Source organism: Panthera onca, chromosome C2, assembly GCF_046562875.1.
Source record: "Panthera onca isolate mPanOnc1 chromosome C2, mPanOnc1 haplotype 2, whole genome shotgun sequence".
In the NCBI taxonomy this organism is placed as follows: Eukaryota; Metazoa; Chordata; class Mammalia; order Carnivora; family Felidae; genus Panthera; species Panthera onca.
In genome coordinates, this window is record NC_138347.1 from 15,874,817 (window position 1) to 15,892,362 (window position 17,546).

The following is a 17,546-nucleotide window of genomic DNA, read 5'->3' on the forward strand; positions in this document are numbered from 1 at the left end:
CACTTTTTTGCACTGCATACAAAAATAAACTCAAAATGGATGAAAGACCTAAACATAAGACAGGAAGCCATCAAAGTCCTAGAGGAGAAAACAAACAACAACCTCTTTGACCTTGGCCACAGCACCTTCTTACTAGATATGTCTCTGGAGGCAAGGGAAATAAAAGCAAAAGTGAATATTGGGGCCTCATCAAGATGAAAAGATTCTGCACAGCAAAGGAAACAATCAATAAAACTAAAAGGCAACCCATGGGATAGGAGAGGATATTTGCAAATGACGTATCTGATAAAGTTAGTACCCAAACTCTATAAAGAACTTATCAAACTCAATACCCAAAAAACAAATAATGAGTGAAGAAATGGGCAGAGGACACGAACAGACACTTTCCCAAAGAAGACATCCAGATGGCTAACAGACACATGAAGATGCTCAACATCACTCATCATCAGGGAAATATAAATCAAAACTACAATGAGGTACCACCTCACACCTGTCAGATTGGCTAAAATTAACAACTCAGGCAAGGACAGATGTTGGGGAGGATGTGGAGAAAGAGGAACTCTTTTGCACTGTTGGTGGGAATGCAAACTGGTTAGCCACTCGGAAAACAGTATGCAGGTTCCTCAAAAAATTAAAAATAGAGCTACCTTACAAGCCAGCAATTGCACTAGCAGGCATTTATCCAAAGGATACAAAAAAATGCTGATTTGAAGGGGTACAGGCACCCCAATACTTACAGCCATGCTATCAACAATAGCCAAATTATGAGAAGAGCCTAAATAGCCATCAACTGATGAATGAATACAGAAGATGTGGTACATATATACAATGGAATATTACTCAGCAATCAAAAAGAATGAAGTCTTGCCATCTGCAACAACGTGGATGGAAATAAACAAAATAAGTTATACTAAATGAAATAAGTCAGTCAGAGAAAGACAAATGTATGATTTCACTCGTGCAATTCAAGAAACAAAACAGATGAACATAGGGGATAAAATAAGATAAAAACAGAAAGGGGGGCAAATCATACTCTTAGGTACTCTTACCTACTCTGAAACATAGATAACAAACAGGGTTGATGGCTAGGAGGTGGGGGTGGGGGGCATGGGCTAAATGGGTGATAGGCATTAAAGAGGGTACTTCTTAGGATGCGCACTAGGTGTTATGTGATGAATCACTAAATTCTACTCCTGAAACCAATACTACACTATAACTATCTTGAATCTAAATTTAAAAAAGAAAAAGAAAAAAAAGAACTTGCATTTTGTAGTCAGTCAATCCATAAAAGAATCCTACGTTTAACATTAGTAGCGCTGTGATCTTGAACAAATTACCATTTATAAACTTTTCTATGTATCAAATGGAGACAGCAATAGTTAACTTGTAAGATCGACCCTTAGCTAAAATGTCGCACCTAAATAACACAGAGCCCGGCACATATGAGCATTCGGTGTGTAGTTATTCTTACAGATTTTATTTACCGCCTTTAAGTCGCCCGCGCTTCTCACAGACAGAGCAGATGCCCAGAGAAAGATTTTGAAGGCGGGAGGGGGGGGGGGGGGGGGGGGAAGGCAGGTGCTCTGCCTGGAGGTGAGGGGGGAAGGGCACACCAGCCCTGACCTTGTGGGTGGGTCTGGAAGATTTCGTGCAAGTTAAATCTTAGGAGGAGTGGGTTTCAGGTCACAGATGGCAAATATCACATATCCCGACCTTGGAGTCTTGGCAAAGGGGTTAAATCGGAACGAGTCATAACGGCCCGACCGCTTGCGCGTGCGCCAGCCAGAAGACCAAAGGCCCGCCCTGCGAGTGCCGTAACCGATCGACAAGATCGAGGATCGTCAACTCAGTTCTGGCTGCGGGAACTGCTTTTTCTCGCGAGGCTTCTGACCAGGAGGCTAAGGAAGGGGCAGGCTCAGCTGGAAAGAAAGGAGGAGCGTAAGGTCGCCGCACGCTGCGTTCCCAGGAGGCTTTGCGTGCCCCTCGCTTCCTCCGGCATCTTCTGAGCGAGCGCGTGAACGGCGATTTGCAGAGGCCATGGCGCTTCACGTCCCCAAGGCCCCGGGCTTTGCCCAGATGCTTAAGGAGGGGGCGAAGGTAAGCAATGGAAGAAGGGAGATGGAGGAGAGTCGACGTAGGGCTGCGGCGGCTAGAGGGAAGAAGGGCCTGGTAACGGGCCGGGTGTGCTCCCTGGGTACAGCGGTCGGAGGCAGAGAAGATTCCAGAAAGGGAGGTGTTCGGTGAAGGGGGGCGAAGGAGGGGATTCGGCCACTAAGGCGAGCGGGTATTTTCTTTCTTCCCCGATGCAGGGAAGGGTCGACGGGCAGAAGGAGCAAGAGAGAGGCAAGGCCGCAGGATTCGTATTCTGTGTTTCCTCGCTGGGCAAAAGGAAAGCCGTTCGTGCATTTTCCCTCCATCCCTAAAACCGGGCTGACTTGCCACTCTACCCTTAAAGGGTGTTTTGAGGGTGAAGTCGAATAATGTAGGCTTGGGAACCGCGAAGCCAGTTGACACTGTTCAAGGGGGGGGTAATCCGGAGAGAAGAGGGACAGGGGCCAGTTCTCGACGGTTTTCCTTCAGATGAGAATTAGAGGGCTCCGCGTTTCGTTCGCAGCAGTGCGTTGTGGTAGGACAAACGTTACCCAATCCAAATGGATTTTTTCCCAACTAGGTTAGCTGGCTTGATGTAAAACCAACCCCCAGATCTTCCTTGCCTCGTCTTTAAATTGACCAAAAGATGGTACCTTTGACTTGTAACTATCTGACTTTGTAAGTGTAAGAGACACCCTGGGCTAATGAAAACGACTTCGTTTTATGCCCAGGTTATGAATGTATTTCAAGAGCATAATTTGTGAAAACATCGTAATATATACTGCTGATAAATTTGTCTCTTGTGTTCAAATCAAATCTTGGCTTTATTTGTCCCCCAAATTCCCTATGCCTCGTTAAAGAGATCTAATTTATTGTCTGCAGTTTACAGTAACAGTTTTAGGGAACTAGGTCATTGTTTGCAGAATACACTTTTGGGATAACAACATATCACATATCAGGGTTTAATGTAAATATTGGTAAAACAGCTTTGCAGGTAATGACATGGACTGCTCACTTTAATTTTTTTTAACGTTTATTTATTTTTGAGAGAGACACGCACAGTGCAAGCAGGGGAGGGACAGAGAGAGGGAGACACAAAGTCCGAAGCAGCCACGAAGCCCTGAACTGTGAACGCAGAGCCCGATGCGGGGCTCGAACTCACGAGCTGTGAGATCATGACCTGATCCGAAGTCAGACACTCAACCTACTGAGCCACCCAGATGCCCCATGGACTGCTTACTTTAAAAAGATTGCAATTTTTTCATAATTTTTATTTTGAGGCTGAAATAAACGATCAAATCAGGATAATTTCAAATAATGATAAAGGAAATAAAGAATACTGTAGTAAAAATAAACAAAAAGATTAGATAGAAAGTACTGTAGTAGAGAATGAAGTAAACAAGTCTGCCTCCCCCAAAAAAGGGAAGAGTCAGGAATAGATAGAACCAGTAAATAAGATGTTCAAGGAAAAACTTTTAGCTTAGTCCTAAGCGACAGAAAGAATCAGCCAAGGTTGAAGAGGGCAGTATTCCAGGCTGAAAAACCAGTAAGTATAAAGGCCTTGAGGATGAAATGAGTTTGACCTGTTAAAAAAGAAAACAGCAAGAGAGGTAATGAGGTTGAAGCTCATCAAGGGAAAGCAAAAATGGTGAGAGATGACTTCAGAGGAGCTGTAGGTTAGGACCAGAACATATAGGACCTTGTAGCCTTCAGGAGGGATTTACATTTTATCCTAAGAGTGACGGCAGACCGTTGATGGGATCTGATTTATGATCACATTGCTGTTCCTCAGAGAACGGGTAAAGGGAAAAAACTAGAGTGTAAGCCAGGTCAGACTAAATGCTTTCATAAGAGTCCGTCAACCCTTGACTCTGAAGACACTACTTCTAAAGTAATGATTATTCACCTCGTTTGGATGACAGTTCCTTTTATGAGTAGTATAAAAGCCACGTCTTATGGCCTAGGATAGAACTGTCTCCTAGAAGCTCTTCAATGATGGAAGTATTCTCTATTCATTCTGGTACAGTATCCATGAGCCACATGTGCCTACTGGACACTGGAACTGTGGCTACTGCAGTGGAGAAACCGAATTTTTAATTTTAATTACTTGCAATTTAACCACATGTGACCAGTGGCTCCTTTATTGGGCGTAGCAACTGTATAAAAATGTTCACATGAACAAACTGGAAGCTCATGAAACCCATCTGAAGCTACATGTAAATCTCAATTCTAAAAGAAGTCCAGTGTAAAATTTGAGAATTTTCGTATTGTGAGCAGTTTCAGCAATTTTTCAATGTGTATGCATTGGAATTGTGTTGCAATTCACAAGAGCGTTCAGCAGTCAGGATACTAAACATTTGGGCAGCAGGTGTGTTAAGTGGGATTTCCCAGTGATCGGAAAACTGATGGTTTTATGATGCTCAGGCTCCTAACAATAAAAGAAATATACCATATTTCAACTTTTCAAAAAGTAATGATAAACTCTGAAGAGGTATTTTTACCTAAAATATCTTATCTTTTGCTGATCGATCGTAGCATTCTTTCTTGTACTTTTCACAACATTTAAAAATATGTACATGCTTTACATTTTATATATATATATACATATATATATACATTTTTATATATGCTTTATGTTTTGACGTGTAAGTAGATACATGTGGTCTCTGAAAATTTCATTATATTCAACCAGTGAGCAAATTTACGGATCATTTGAAGCACCATGCTTTACATACATAAACTTTGCTTGATTTTTTTTCAACAGTCCTGTGAGGTAGGTACTATTATTATCCCCATTTTACAGATGAAGAAGATTATTGTGTTTCACTGTTTTGTCTAATCAGAAGGGTTTTTGTTTTTGGTTTATTTTACAGCATTTTTCAGGATTAGAAGAGGCTGTATACAGGAACATACAGGCTTGCAAGGAGCTTGCCCAAACAACTCGTACAGCATATGGACCAAACGGTAATTTCTAAATTCATGTTTTAAAAGATACAGTACTAGAATTTTGTGTGCTAGCTTCTTCAAACTTATTCTGTGAGAATATGATACATAAACTGAGTTTTAGCCATAATACAAAAGTAATTGTATAGTTTATTGCCACCAGTGTAATGTTTTCAGTTTTTAATCAACAACTCATATCTCTTTAGAAAAGTAGGAATCAAAATGTTAATTTTTATCATATTGAGAGGATAGAAAAATTACGGAGCTTTCACCATTGAGATATGGTACCTAATGTAAGGGAGAAAATCTCTCTTGCCTCCTATCGTCAACTGAGTTTAATTGACACAAATGTATGGAAAGCAGTAAAACTATACTTTTTTTTCTAATGTTTATTTATTTTGTGGGGGGAGGGACAGCAAGAGAGGGAGAGAGAGAATCCCAAGCAGGCTCCACACTGTCAGCACAAAGCTTGATGCAGGGCTCGAACCTACAAACTGAGGTCATAATCTGAGCTGAAATCAAGTCAGACAGTTAACTGAGCCACCCAGGCGCCCCAAAACTAGATTTTTTTGGTCTTTTCTACACGTTAATGTAATTTACATTTATTGAACAAAACTATGAGAAGATTGACATCCTCCCAGGTAAACATTATAGGAGATTAGAAAGGACAGGAATAATGACAGGGGTCCCATTAGGGTGCCAGAGTAGATAATATGTGTTGAGTTTTTACAAAGTTACCTTAAGAAATAGATACAAGTTTATATTTCTTGACTAAATTTTGGGGGGTATTTGGAGACGGATTTGAGCTTATTTTCCCCCCCCTAACTTTTTTTTTCTGTGTTTTGTTTTTTGTTTTTTTAGGAATGAACAAAATGGTTATCAACCACCTGGAGAAGTTGTTTGTGACAAACGATGCAGCCACTATTTTAAGAGAGCTAGAAGTAGGTCATTACTTTGAAGCCAAGAAATGTTTTGGTGATGTCAAAAATTGAGTGTATATGTATATATTTTTAAAGTTTATTTATTTATTTGGAGGGAGAGGGGGAGAGAGAGCACACAAGCAGGTTGAGGGGCAGAGAGAAGGAGAGACAGAATCCCCAGCAGGCTCCATGCCATCAACACAGAGCCCAATGTGGGGCTTAAGCTCAGAAACTGTGAGATCATGACCTGAGCCGAGATCAAGAGTCAGAGAGACGCTTAACCAACTGTGCCAGCCAGGTGCCCCCAAAATTAAACCTATTTTAACATAGAAGAAACCTCTTAGGATAATAAGGGACTATTTTTTTCCCAACTTGAAAATTTATTATGTAGTTTTAACTTTTTAGCTGCTTAAATTTAAAAATCTCCCAAGTTATTAATTCATGGAGGCTTGCTTGTGATAAAAATACATTTGCTAATAATCATATCAAATTGAGTATGCTGTCTCGTTCTGTAGAGTATAACACCAAAGTGAGTTATTCAAAAATGCAGAAACAGCTGATACTTAAAACAGTTGTTTAAAAAAAAAAATTAAACCAGGTCTTTGGCTTTGTGAAAATGAAACACAAAAATGGTGGCATTTTGCTTTGCTTACCTGCAGTTTTGATATTGCAGAGTGTGTAGAATAGATTCTGCAGGCAGAATTACAAGTAAAGTCTGGCACCTGAACATCAGAGAACTCTTCCTCATCTAGCTGCTCTGTAGTTGAAAGATGTTTTCAACTTCAAGAAATTGTCCTGAACTTAGCTCTTAGAGAATTGTAGCTTAATCTTTTCAAATGAAACTATAGGTGTGTTAACATTTCTCTAACTGCTTAAATAACTAAATAATATTGTTAATGTAGTGAACAAAACAAATTTAATTCCACAAGGAGGAATTAGTCTTTGTGAGTGTTAATGTTGGACGCTATGGTGGTCTCAGGAGTTATTCAGCCATGATGGAAATATTGCCTCAATAAAAACCATAGTGTCAACTTTGTAGTATTCTCACCGCTATCAGTTGTTACTCCTTGCTTGGTTTTTAAACCCTAAATCCAAAGGATAGACTACTTAAAATCTTGATACCTTTTTTTTTTTTTTTTTTTTTAAGAAACCTCTGTCTTCTAAAAAGCCACAATTGATACTCCTTACAATAGAAATGTACATAGGCATTGAGACTCGTGATTAAATGGGTGGTTATTTTGGTTTTTAATGCCTAGGTTTGGTTTTTGGAATTACTTTTTTAACTTAGTGGACATGTAATTTTCTGCACCTTATGTGCAGAGATGTATGTACTGGGTGACTGGCCATCAAAAGAAGATACGGTTTCAGGTTGTTTGCGTTTGTAGTGATGCCTTTGTGCTGATAGTCTCTGAGGGATTGGGACTGTCTTCTGGCCACCGCGCTGAATAGTATGTAGCAGTGTGATTTTGGAGTTACCTGGCCCACAGGGAGATTGAAGTGTATTAGCTTAAGAAAAAACGGAAAATGAGGGGCACCTGGGTGGCTAAATTGTATAAGCATCCAACTCTTGGTTTCAGCTCAGGTCACGATCTCGCAGTTGGGGAGTTCGAGCCCTGCATCAGGCTGTGCTGACCGCTCAGAGCCTGGAACCTGCTTTGGATTCTGTGCCTCCCTCTCTGCCCCTGCCCTGCTCGTGCTCTGACTCACTCATTCTCTGTCTCTCTCTGGCAAAAATATATAAATATGTAAAAATAAAAAAAAAATTTTTTTTAAAGAAATGAAAATGAAAAACTTCACATTGCTTTCAGGATCAAATGTTTTGCACTTTAAAATTCAAACCCCTTCTACCAGGTACAGCATCCTGCTGCAAAAATGATCGTAATGGCTTCTCACATGCAAGAGCAAGAGGTTGGAGATGGCACAAACTTTGTGCTGGTGTTTGCTGGAGCCCTTCTGGAACTAGCTGAAGAGCTGCTGAGAATTGGGCTCTCGGTTTCAGAGGCGAGTGTTCATTTTGTAATGTACTTTTATTTAATTTGTGCCTGTATAGAGTCATCGTTGTAGTAATAGTTAACATTGAGCAGTTTACTCTGTGCCAGGCATTGTAGTACATGTGCTGTCTATGCAGTATCTTAGTCCATCCTTACAAGAATCGTGTGAGTAATTAAAAATTAATAAAAATTAATTCTCTTTTATTTTAGATGAGGAAAGTGACACTTAGAAAAATCTTACTCAAGATCTTAACAGCTAATAAGTGACAGCATTCAATTTCGGGCCATCACAAAAGCCTACACTCGTGATGAGCACGTCCTGCCACGAATGCTGTTCTGAAAGTGCTTTGTCATTTTATATGGAAAACAAATACCCATATTCGTTGGGGTCCCAAAATAAGCTATATTTTAAAGTCATGTCAAAATTGTGTCTTCTGAAGAAACACTTTGGGTTTTTACATTTAAGGTCATAGAAGGTTATGAAATAGCCTGCAGAAAAGCCCATGAGATTCTTCCTGATTTAGTTTGTTGTTCTGCAAAAAATCTTCGAGATGTTGATGAAGTGTCCTCTGTGCTTCATACCTCCATAATGAGTAAACAGTACGGCAATGAAGTGTTTCTGGCCAAGCTCATTGCTCAGGCATGTGGTGAGTAAATCTCAGTAAATGAAAAGATCCAAACTAAAAATGTTCTAATGAGACTAAGATATTTTCTTTGTTGTCTCCATGCATCTTTTGACGTGTCTCGTTTTCTTAAACAGTGTCTATTTTTCCTGATTCCGGCCATTTCAATGTTGATAACATCAGAGTGTGTAAGATTCTGGTAAGTCTAGAAAATGCATAAGTGTTGTCTAATAGGTCCATTATATTTTGCAAAAAGAAAAAATGTATGTGTTTATCAAAACCCAAATTTTACCTCAGAGTTTGAACATTTAGGACTTTGTTACATTTGTAACATTTTGGTATTCGGAGGTTGTAATACTACTATTAAATTTTAAAGGGTGTTTGATGTATTATCTCCTTATGAAATCATCATTTTTCCATCACAACTTTGAAGGTTGAGAATAATGCATCAAATGTTACGTGTTTTGAATTCTTCATGTGTGCTGAATTAAAACCATAACCTTCAGAACCAGTTTTGAATGAGATGTTTTGTTGATCTACAGTAATAGAACTTACATGTTACTGTTGTTAGTATTGAAATAAGAGTATTTTGTATTTAAAAAATTTAGTGCTTCCTGTAGTAAAACCTGTGATTGCAGTTGAGTTTAGCCTACGTAAATATAAGGGTGTGTGTGTATCTGTGTGCACGCTCATGCATGCATAGATGCTATGCATTTTCTGACACTTGTACTGCTTTGTTCCGTCTCCTGTCCCCAGTGCTAACAGCTGTGCCTAGTACATTGGCACCAGGTATTTGGTGAGTGAGTGAATGAATGACTTAGAAGAGTTATTCTCAGTCCTTGGTTGTTCCGGTACCCTGCAGGCCCCCCTTTCATTAATAGCTCATTCTCAGAGTGGTTTCTACCTTAAGTAGACTGGTGTGTTTTACATCCACCATCCCACTCCTTATTCCCAGGAGTCACTCCTTGGCATATTATGTTATGTGGAAAACGTTATTTTTGGTACATGAAGAATTAACAACTGATCCCTGATGTTATTTTCATGAAATCACTGATGATTTTGGTATTCAATCCCTTAGGGCTCTGGTATCTATTCCTCTTCAGTATTGCATGGCATGGTTTTTAAGAAGGAAACTGAAGGTGATGTAACATCTGTCAAAAGTGCAAAAATAGCAGTGTATTCTTGTCCTTTTGATGGCATGATAACTGAAACTAAGGTATGTAGACTTTAAAACCTTAAAAGTAAAAATTTGGGGTTGCCCGTTCGGATTAACATTTTATGATTTTTAAGTTTTTAGGTGGAGATTGTGCTCTTCAGTGAATACTACATAATTATGGAAGATTGTAGCATCACACACACATACGCATACACATATATACACTCATATGTATGTGTATATATATGTTACAGGAGTATTTATTTACTTATTTTGAGAGAGAACAAGGGAGAATCAGAGGGAGAGACAATCCCAAGCAGGCTCTGCACTATCAGCACAGAGCCCGACATAGGGCTCGATCCCCTGAAACCGTGAGATCATGACCTGAGCCAAAATCCAGAGTCAGACACTCAACCATCTGAGGCACCCGGATGCCCCAGGATTATATATCTGCTTTAAAAAAAATTTTTTTTGACGTTTATTTATTTTTGAAGGAGAGAGAGACACAGCGTGAAGGGGGAGGGGCAGAGAGAGGGGGAGACACAGAATCAGAAGCAGTCTCCAGGCTCTGAGCTGTCAGCACAAAGCAGGGCTTGAAGTCACAAACCGCGAGATCATGACCTGAGTAGAAGTCAGATGCTTAACCGACTGAGCCACCCAGGCGCCCCTGTATCTGCTTTTTAAAGTCAGATTCCCTTTCTTTTCTGAATACCTAATTCAGATACTAAATTTGAAACGTGAAATGGTGGCAGTGTTGTTTATGTTCTAGTATACAGCTCTTCTAGTAGTTCTTACATGCTCGGCAAGTAAAATGCTCACTGAATACAAATACTTGTGTGCTCTTCCTTAATGTATTTTAACATTGAGGTCCTATAGCATTCTGAAACAAAATATGCCAATGTAATTTGAAGTTGATAGGTTTTTTTTAAAAAATACATGTTACGAAGTTTGAAGTTCTTGTTTATAGGTCACTTCTGTCTTGGTCCCTAGAATTCTTAAAATCTGAGTTCATAGTTGTAAAAGTTCCACAGGTTGGCGATAGGCCAGGAAGAGTCATTGAGTCCATATTCTAGAAAAAAAAAAATTCAGAACCACGGTGTGGTTGTTTTGGTACGCTAGTTGATGTTTGTCAAAAGACAAATGCCAAGACACCTGCCCAATATATCTAAAATAGGTGTCAGTATTTCTCCCAACTACTCCATCAAAGTGCCTGTCAAAGAGGAAAATGCATCGGTTTTGGGAGTGGGGGGGTCTAGGAATAAGCTGAGTTTCATACATACTTTGTATTTCATAATGCATGTATAATCTCATTATTTTCCCCAAATATTTCTTCAGTAAAATGTTACCCCGTGACTTCGGACACCAAGGTACTAAAATGGTTCTTAAGAGCATGTTTGTCTTACTAGGGAACAGTGCTGATAAAGACTGCTGAAGAATTGATGAATTTTAGTAGGGGAGAAGAGAATCTCATGGATGCACAAGTCAAAGCTATAGCTGATACCGGTGCAAATGTCATCGTAACAGGTGGCAAAGTGGCAGACATGGCTCTTCATTATGCCAACAAGTACAATATCATGTTGGTGAGGTAAGACTGTTGTATTCCATTAATCTGTAAATGGCCCTTTGCTGGTGAAACACAAAACACATTCAATACATGGTGAATTCATGCCTGTTACAAAAGGGCAAATATAACATCTTGGCTCCAAAAGCAGGACTTAACTTGATCTAGAGAGACAGGAAACACCTGTGAGAATGCTTACATTTGCACTGAGAGGTGGAGCAATCAACATGTTATTTGAAGAGGAAGAGGGAAAAGCATTCCAGACAAAAGAAACATTAGAGACCAGACGCAAGCCTGGTACACACTGTCAGAGTGTGGGATCAGGAATGTCATTTTTAACCTTTGAACCCATTTGTGGGGCACACCAGACACCTGACCTACCCGTTCCCACCTCCAAACCAAATCTGCAGCATAAATCACTCCTCTTCCTCACAGCTCATGCGCTTGCCCAGAGTATAGCAAGTTTTCTGTATCCCAGGCCTTCCTTAGTGTTTTAGAACTAGAACTTGTGACATTCTACTGAAACTTGAATTTTCCCAATTCTAGAACACTGCCGTATACACCTGTGTGTGGATTACACTGTGCTGTCCAAACCTGTTCTGAACTTAAATTCAGGATCAAAAGAATGTGACTTTTGGGGACCAGTGTACAGTTTCCCATTTCATCTCTATTTTATTGTGGCGCCTAATGGTGTTAAAATTTTCATTAAGGTCTTCGGGTTTTTTTTAAGGTTGAATTCCAAATGGGATCTCAGAAGACTATGTAAAACAGTTGGTGCTACAGCTCTTCCTAGATTGGTATGTATTTTGGACAACATTAAAAGATAGTACAATGTATTGGAATTACTTTGTTTTACAATAGTCCCTTTCTTACAGACTCCTCCTGTCCTTGAAGAAATGGGACATTGTGACAGTGTTTATCTCTCAGAAGTTGGAGACACACAGGTGGTGGTTTTTAAGCATGGTATGTGGAGATGGGGCAAAGTATGTTTATTTAAGTGGGGGCTGTTCATTTGCTTGTAGTAATATTTTTAAATTTATTGACAGAAAAGGAAGATGGTGCCATTTCTACCATTGTGCTTCGAGGCTCTACAGACAATCTGATGGATGATATAGAAAGGGCAGTAGATGACGGTGTTAACACTTTCAAAGTTCTCACAAGGGTTAGTATTAGCAGTGATCTTAATTTTAACTGTTAAAGGTAGTTTATGGTTGTTCTTGAGTTAAATGTACCTTCAGTTGCTTAAGCATGTTCTTAGTGCTGTGGACATGCAGATGAGGTATTGTGTGCTGCTCCCATTCCCCACTTTGGTTCTCCTCTTTCATATACCAGACCCTACGTACAGTAAGGTAATTTGCCCAGATTATTCCATTTTTACAAAATTTGTAATTAGAATTTGAGTAACAGTACCTCTAGTCTGGTTGGAGTACTGGAGTCTGAGAAGATTAGGAAACTATAAATTGCTTCTTCGTAAAAAAAAAAAAATTTTTTTTTTTAACTACATATTGTAGGATAAACGTCTTGTTCCCGGAGGTGGAGCAACGGAAATCGAATTAGCCAAACAGATCACGTCATATGGAGAGGTATAGCTTTCTCTGTATAAATTTCCTTCCTTCGTGTTCCTTGAATAAAATACAATACTAAACACGTTTTTCTTGTAGACCTGTCCTGGACTGGAACAGTATGCCATTAAGAAGTTTGCAGAGGCATTTGAAGCTATTCCCCGGGCACTGGCAGAAAATTCTGGAGTGAAAGCCAATGAAGTAATCTCTAAACTTTATGCAGTACATCAAGAAGGAAATAAAAATGTTGGATTAGATATTGAGGTATTTGGAAAAAAAAAAAAACTATGAATTTAAACTTTTATTTCGTGAATGTGTAATATAAAAATGGAAGTAGTAAGTTTAAAAGAAAATCAAAAATGTTCTGATTTTTTAAGCAAATGATTTTCATAACAAAGAGCTCTGACAGAGTTTGTCTATGGTTTTCCTTAAAATAGTCTTTATTTTATATTGTGTGTAGGAGAGGACTTTTGCCTGGCAACATCCAGGCAAAGAGCCCTGGGGTTTTGTTACTGAGTTAATTTTCACATAAGAATTTAGAGTGAAGGAGTGAAAATCGTTTTGTACCAACAGGCTGAAGTTCCCGCTGTAAAGGACATGTTGGAAGCTGGTATTCTAGACACTTACTTGGGAAAATACTGGGCTATCAAACTGGCTACGAATGCTGCTGTCACTGTACTTAGGGTGGATCAGGTGAGTTACAAGTGAAATTTTGATCTTTAAAAGTACTAATTTTCATGTGGGTCAGTAGTGTATTTTTATGGAACCAGAATATAGCACAGTTCTCATTCTACTCAAAAGTGTGTTTCTAAAGTTCCCCCCCCCCCCCGCCCATTTATTTTTTTCTGTTACAGTTTTAAATTGTATTTAGTATATTTCAACGAATTTGAAAGGATCTTTCCAGTGAAAGAAACTTCTGCCATTTTTAAACTGGAATCGTTAAAACAAACTTAAGGTTTATAGTTTTCGGACTTTTTTTAGCCTAAGGATCTCTTTATACAAGCAGTCTGGAGAGGGAGTTTACTGTGTACTAATGTGGAATGTGGAAGGCCCATAAAGCCCTGAAACACATGTGTGCCACCAACTTTAAGGAAAACGAAACCTCTACTTGTGCATGGAGGTAGAATCTATGTGTTTAAAGTTCTTCTGGGTGTGACAAATTATATCTTGAAGGAACTGAAAGAAAAGTGTTAAAAATCATAGTATTTTTGACCTTTTTTTTCCAAGAGGGTAGTGGGAGGGAGATTGTGGCACAGAGGAAAATGGTAGGTTCAGATATAAGCTTGAATTCAAAGTTTTTCAAAAAGATGTTTTCTAGTAAAACAGTGAAATCCATTTTCTTGCAGATTTCTCAAACTGATTATTAAGCAATAAACTATTCGTAAATACTTAATGGAAAATTGGAATTGCAAGGGGCCTAGGGCAGATCCATTAGGTGGAAATCATGCCAAATTAATTTTGGGAGAAACAAGTTGTAGGTAAAAACTAAACGAGAAGGAAATTAGACTTACTCTAGGCATAACAAGGACTAGTTCGTGGTAATTACAGCAAACATTCCATCTCAGTAAGAGGAAGAACAATTTTTTCCTAGCTTGGGATGACCAGAAAATGGAGCTGGATGTCCAATTTCAACCCATTGGAAATAAATTGGATGTTCATATACTGGATTTACTAATAGGTGTTTTTATATCAGTAAATTTAGGTAATTTTCAGTGGAAGAATGCGGTTTTGGAGTTCTGAAATGATAATAGAAGCCTAAGGAAATGGTTGTTTTAAAAATTAGCATGTGGCTAATAGGGGAAGCTTAAAATAGAAAGGGACAGGGGAAGCTGAGTATATTGAAGCATGAGGTAATCCGGAATTCTAATAGAGGAACTTTTTTGAATGTCCATTACCCAAATGACATAATAATTGTAATAATACAAGTTCCTTGATCACAAAGACACTTGTCAGTTTTGGTTTTAAACTGGGAAGTCTCTGTTTTACAGTAGAGGATGTTCGTTGTTATGTGTCCCTGGTCTTTGCTAAAATACATGATCTGAAGAACCCATGACTATCAATAACCAGTTTGTTAATAACTATAGTGAACTTGTACTCTTTAATAGTTCTAACTAATTTTGTATAGTATATAGTCTGGAAAGGGACATGTAAATCAAGTTTTAAGTGTTGGATAATGTGGAGCTGGGTTCATCTTTGTTTGAGTGTTTATTTCACTAGTCAAGATATAGTCCCCAAATCAACAGCATCAAGATAACCTAAGAACGTGAAAAATTATATATAAATTCTCAGGCCCCTAAGCAGTCCCACTGAGTTAGAAACTCTGGAAGAAGGCCAGGAGTTTTCTATTTTTTTATTATCTTTTTTTTTAATGTTGGTTTCTGAGAGCATGAGCAGGGGAGGGGGAGAGGAAGAGGGAGACGCAGAATCTGAAGCAGGCTCCAGGCTCTGAGCTGTCAGCACAGAGCACAACGCGGGGCTCGAACTCACGGACCATGAGATCATCTGAGCCGAAGTCAGATGCTTAACTGACTGAGCCACCCAGGCACCCCAGGAGTATGTTTCAAATAAGCTCTGCAATGATTGGTGCCTACCAGCTTGAGAACTGTTGTTCTGGCTTTTTTAATCAAGCTACACTTAGGTTCTAAAATTGTCCTTAGTGCCTTTAATTCAGTCTGAACTTAATCTCAATTAGTAAAATGTTACTCCAAGGATTTCAAGGTTAGATTTCCTCTAGAAGCTTTCTGAAAAGGGGTGCTGAATCTGTTGGAAGTGGTGGTGAAGATGTTTTACAGTTTAGTGTTGCTTGAGACACATCCCCAACCCCTTGATGTTGTACAGAAAGATCTCAGTCCTGTCAATTTGGGAAGCAAAGAATACTGTTTATAGTTTTGAGATTCAGAATGTAGATTAGAGTTTGAGAGTTCCACTTTGAGGAAGCTAATTTAGCTTCTCCCAAATTTATTTGAACCCAGAGTTGCCACCACCCTTTTTTCTCCAAACGAATCCTTTAAAAAATGCTAGATGGTTATATTTGCAAAGTACTTGGTTAATGCATTCTAGATAAATTAGAGGTTTCCTGCTGTGTTCTTTTAAGTTACCAGGGAAGTCTCCCTACTTGGGTAACGTTTTTTGAATACACACTTCCTACCACATGAATGGTTTTCATTTTACAGGTACTAGGAAATTTCAGTATTAAATTTTTATACATATTTGTTTATGTACCAACCACTTTAGATTATAATGGCAAAACTGGCAGGTGGACCTAAAGCTCCTAAACCACAAGGAAATTGGGATAAAGATGGTTGGCAAGACGAACTTCATATATAAGTAGCAAATCAGGTGCCGAGCTGACGGATTTATACTAGTAATGCATGCAGATATTTTTCACATTCGGCTCACAGGGCCATTGAGTTCTTGAAGTGCGTGTCTCAAAATGCCCTTTACTAACGTGCGTGGATCGTGTGGCCGTTCATGTCCATAAAAGCAGGAAACGCTTTGCTGGAAGCTAACAACTTGATGTTGATAGAGCCTCATATGCAGTTTATAACAGATTGCTTATGTTGAGATGATTGCTTCATCTTGAACCAGCCTCAGAAAAATATTTTCTCTTCATTTTAAAGGTTGAGTTTATAAGTATGTGCTTATGGTTTTGTTTTCTCAGATCATCATGGCAAAACCAGCCGGTGGGCCCAAACCTCCAAGTGGGAAGAAAGACTGGGATGATGACCAAAATGATTGACTGCCTTAGTTTTTACTGTAGGTGAAGACTACGTTTGTAGTAATAGTCTAGGAATTGCCTGATGTTTTCGTATTTTCCTTAAATTAAGAAGTGTTTTGTGTTTATATCCTCAGCTGGATGATAAATAAACAGGTTGCTATCGAAGCCTCATAGTCTGATGAGCACCGTTCTTGGATGTAAATGACCTGTTTGTCTCAACCTTGGTAATGAAATTAGCTGTGGGACTGAAGGCAAGCCACTTAAGTAATTAGGGACCTGTTCCTGTGTGTATCTGGCCTGCTGCCTTTTTGGAACACAGCCGTGCTTCTGTATTTACATATAGTCTATGGCTGTTTCCTGCAAGGAAATGGCAATGAAGTAGTCATGAATAGAGACCAAGTGACCTACAGGGCCAAAAATATTTGATATCCCTTACTTTGCAGGAAGCCTGTCAACCCCCAGACTGGATTTCAGGGGTTTTTTTCACATCTCTGCTCTGGGAATTCTAAGATTTGAGAGGACATGTTTTTAATACCCATTTGTTGAATGGCTTAGTTAAAATAGTCTAGCAGTGTAGTATAAAGACAGTTGTAATACCACTGAAAACGTATCTGCTAATAGAAATTCGGTTTTTGTAAAGTAGATCTTATTTTTTCTTAAGATCAAGTAAGGAGTTTTGAAAAAACTTAACATGAAAGGTCAACTGATTTTATGGGACATGTGCTAACTCCTATGTCTTGGTCACGTAATAATCTTTGGTCTTTGAATAACATTTTGAAGGCGCCTGGGTGGTTCAGTTGGTTAAGCATCTGACTCTGGATTTCTGCTCAAGTCCTGGTCTGTTTGTGAGATGGAGCCCCGGGTTGGGCTTGGGGCTGACAGCACAGGGCCTACTTGGGAGTGTGTCCCCCTCCCCCGCATGCACACTCTCAAAATGAATAAACGTTAAAAAATAAAAAGTTACATTTTTTAAAAAAATTG

The 17,546-nt window shown here is 39.1% G+C and overlaps 1 protein-coding gene across 2 annotated transcripts; it reads left to right on the forward strand.

Moving 5' to 3' along the window:
- Positions 1–1,944: 1,944 nt before the first annotated feature.
- On the forward strand, positions 1,945–16,730 carry CCT8 (chaperonin containing TCP1 subunit 8). Of its 2 annotated transcripts, XM_060640350.3 has the most exons (16): positions 1,945–2,097; positions 4,965–5,055; positions 5,896–5,975; positions 7,806–7,955; positions 8,412–8,592; positions 8,706–8,767; positions 9,647–9,784; positions 11,131–11,309; positions 12,016–12,082; positions 12,161–12,248; positions 12,332–12,447; positions 12,797–12,868; positions 12,947–13,111; positions 13,421–13,540; positions 16,082–16,186; positions 16,509–16,730. In XM_060640350.3, the coding sequence occupies exons 1-15, from the start codon at positions 2,038–2,040 to the stop codon at positions 16,172–16,174; spliced, it is 1,662 nt and encodes a 553-aa protein (XP_060496333.1). In that variant the 5' UTR covers positions 1,945–2,037; the 3' UTR covers positions 16,175–16,186; positions 16,509–16,730. The 2 variants fall into 2 exon arrangements, with proteins under 2 accessions (XP_060496333.1, XP_060496334.1); XM_060640351.3 differs by lacking the exon at positions 16,082–16,186 and having other exon boundaries at positions 1,949–2,097.
- The last annotated feature ends 816 nt before the right edge of the window (positions 16,731–17,546 follow it).

Bases quoted from the DNA above. Each gene is read 5' to 3' on its own strand.
- CCT8 (XM_060640350.3), top strand. From the start codon at position 2,038: ATGGCGCTTCACGTCCCCAAGGCCCCGGGCTTTGCCCAGATGCTTAAG. The intron at 2,098-4,964 runs GTAAGCAATGGA...TTTATTTTACAG, and splicing joins TGCTTAAGGAGGGGGCGAAG to CATTTTTCAGGATTAGAAGA. The intron at 7,956-8,411 runs GCGAGTGTTCAT...TTTACATTTAAG, and splicing joins TTGGGCTCTCGGTTTCAGAG to GTCATAGAAGGTTATGAAAT.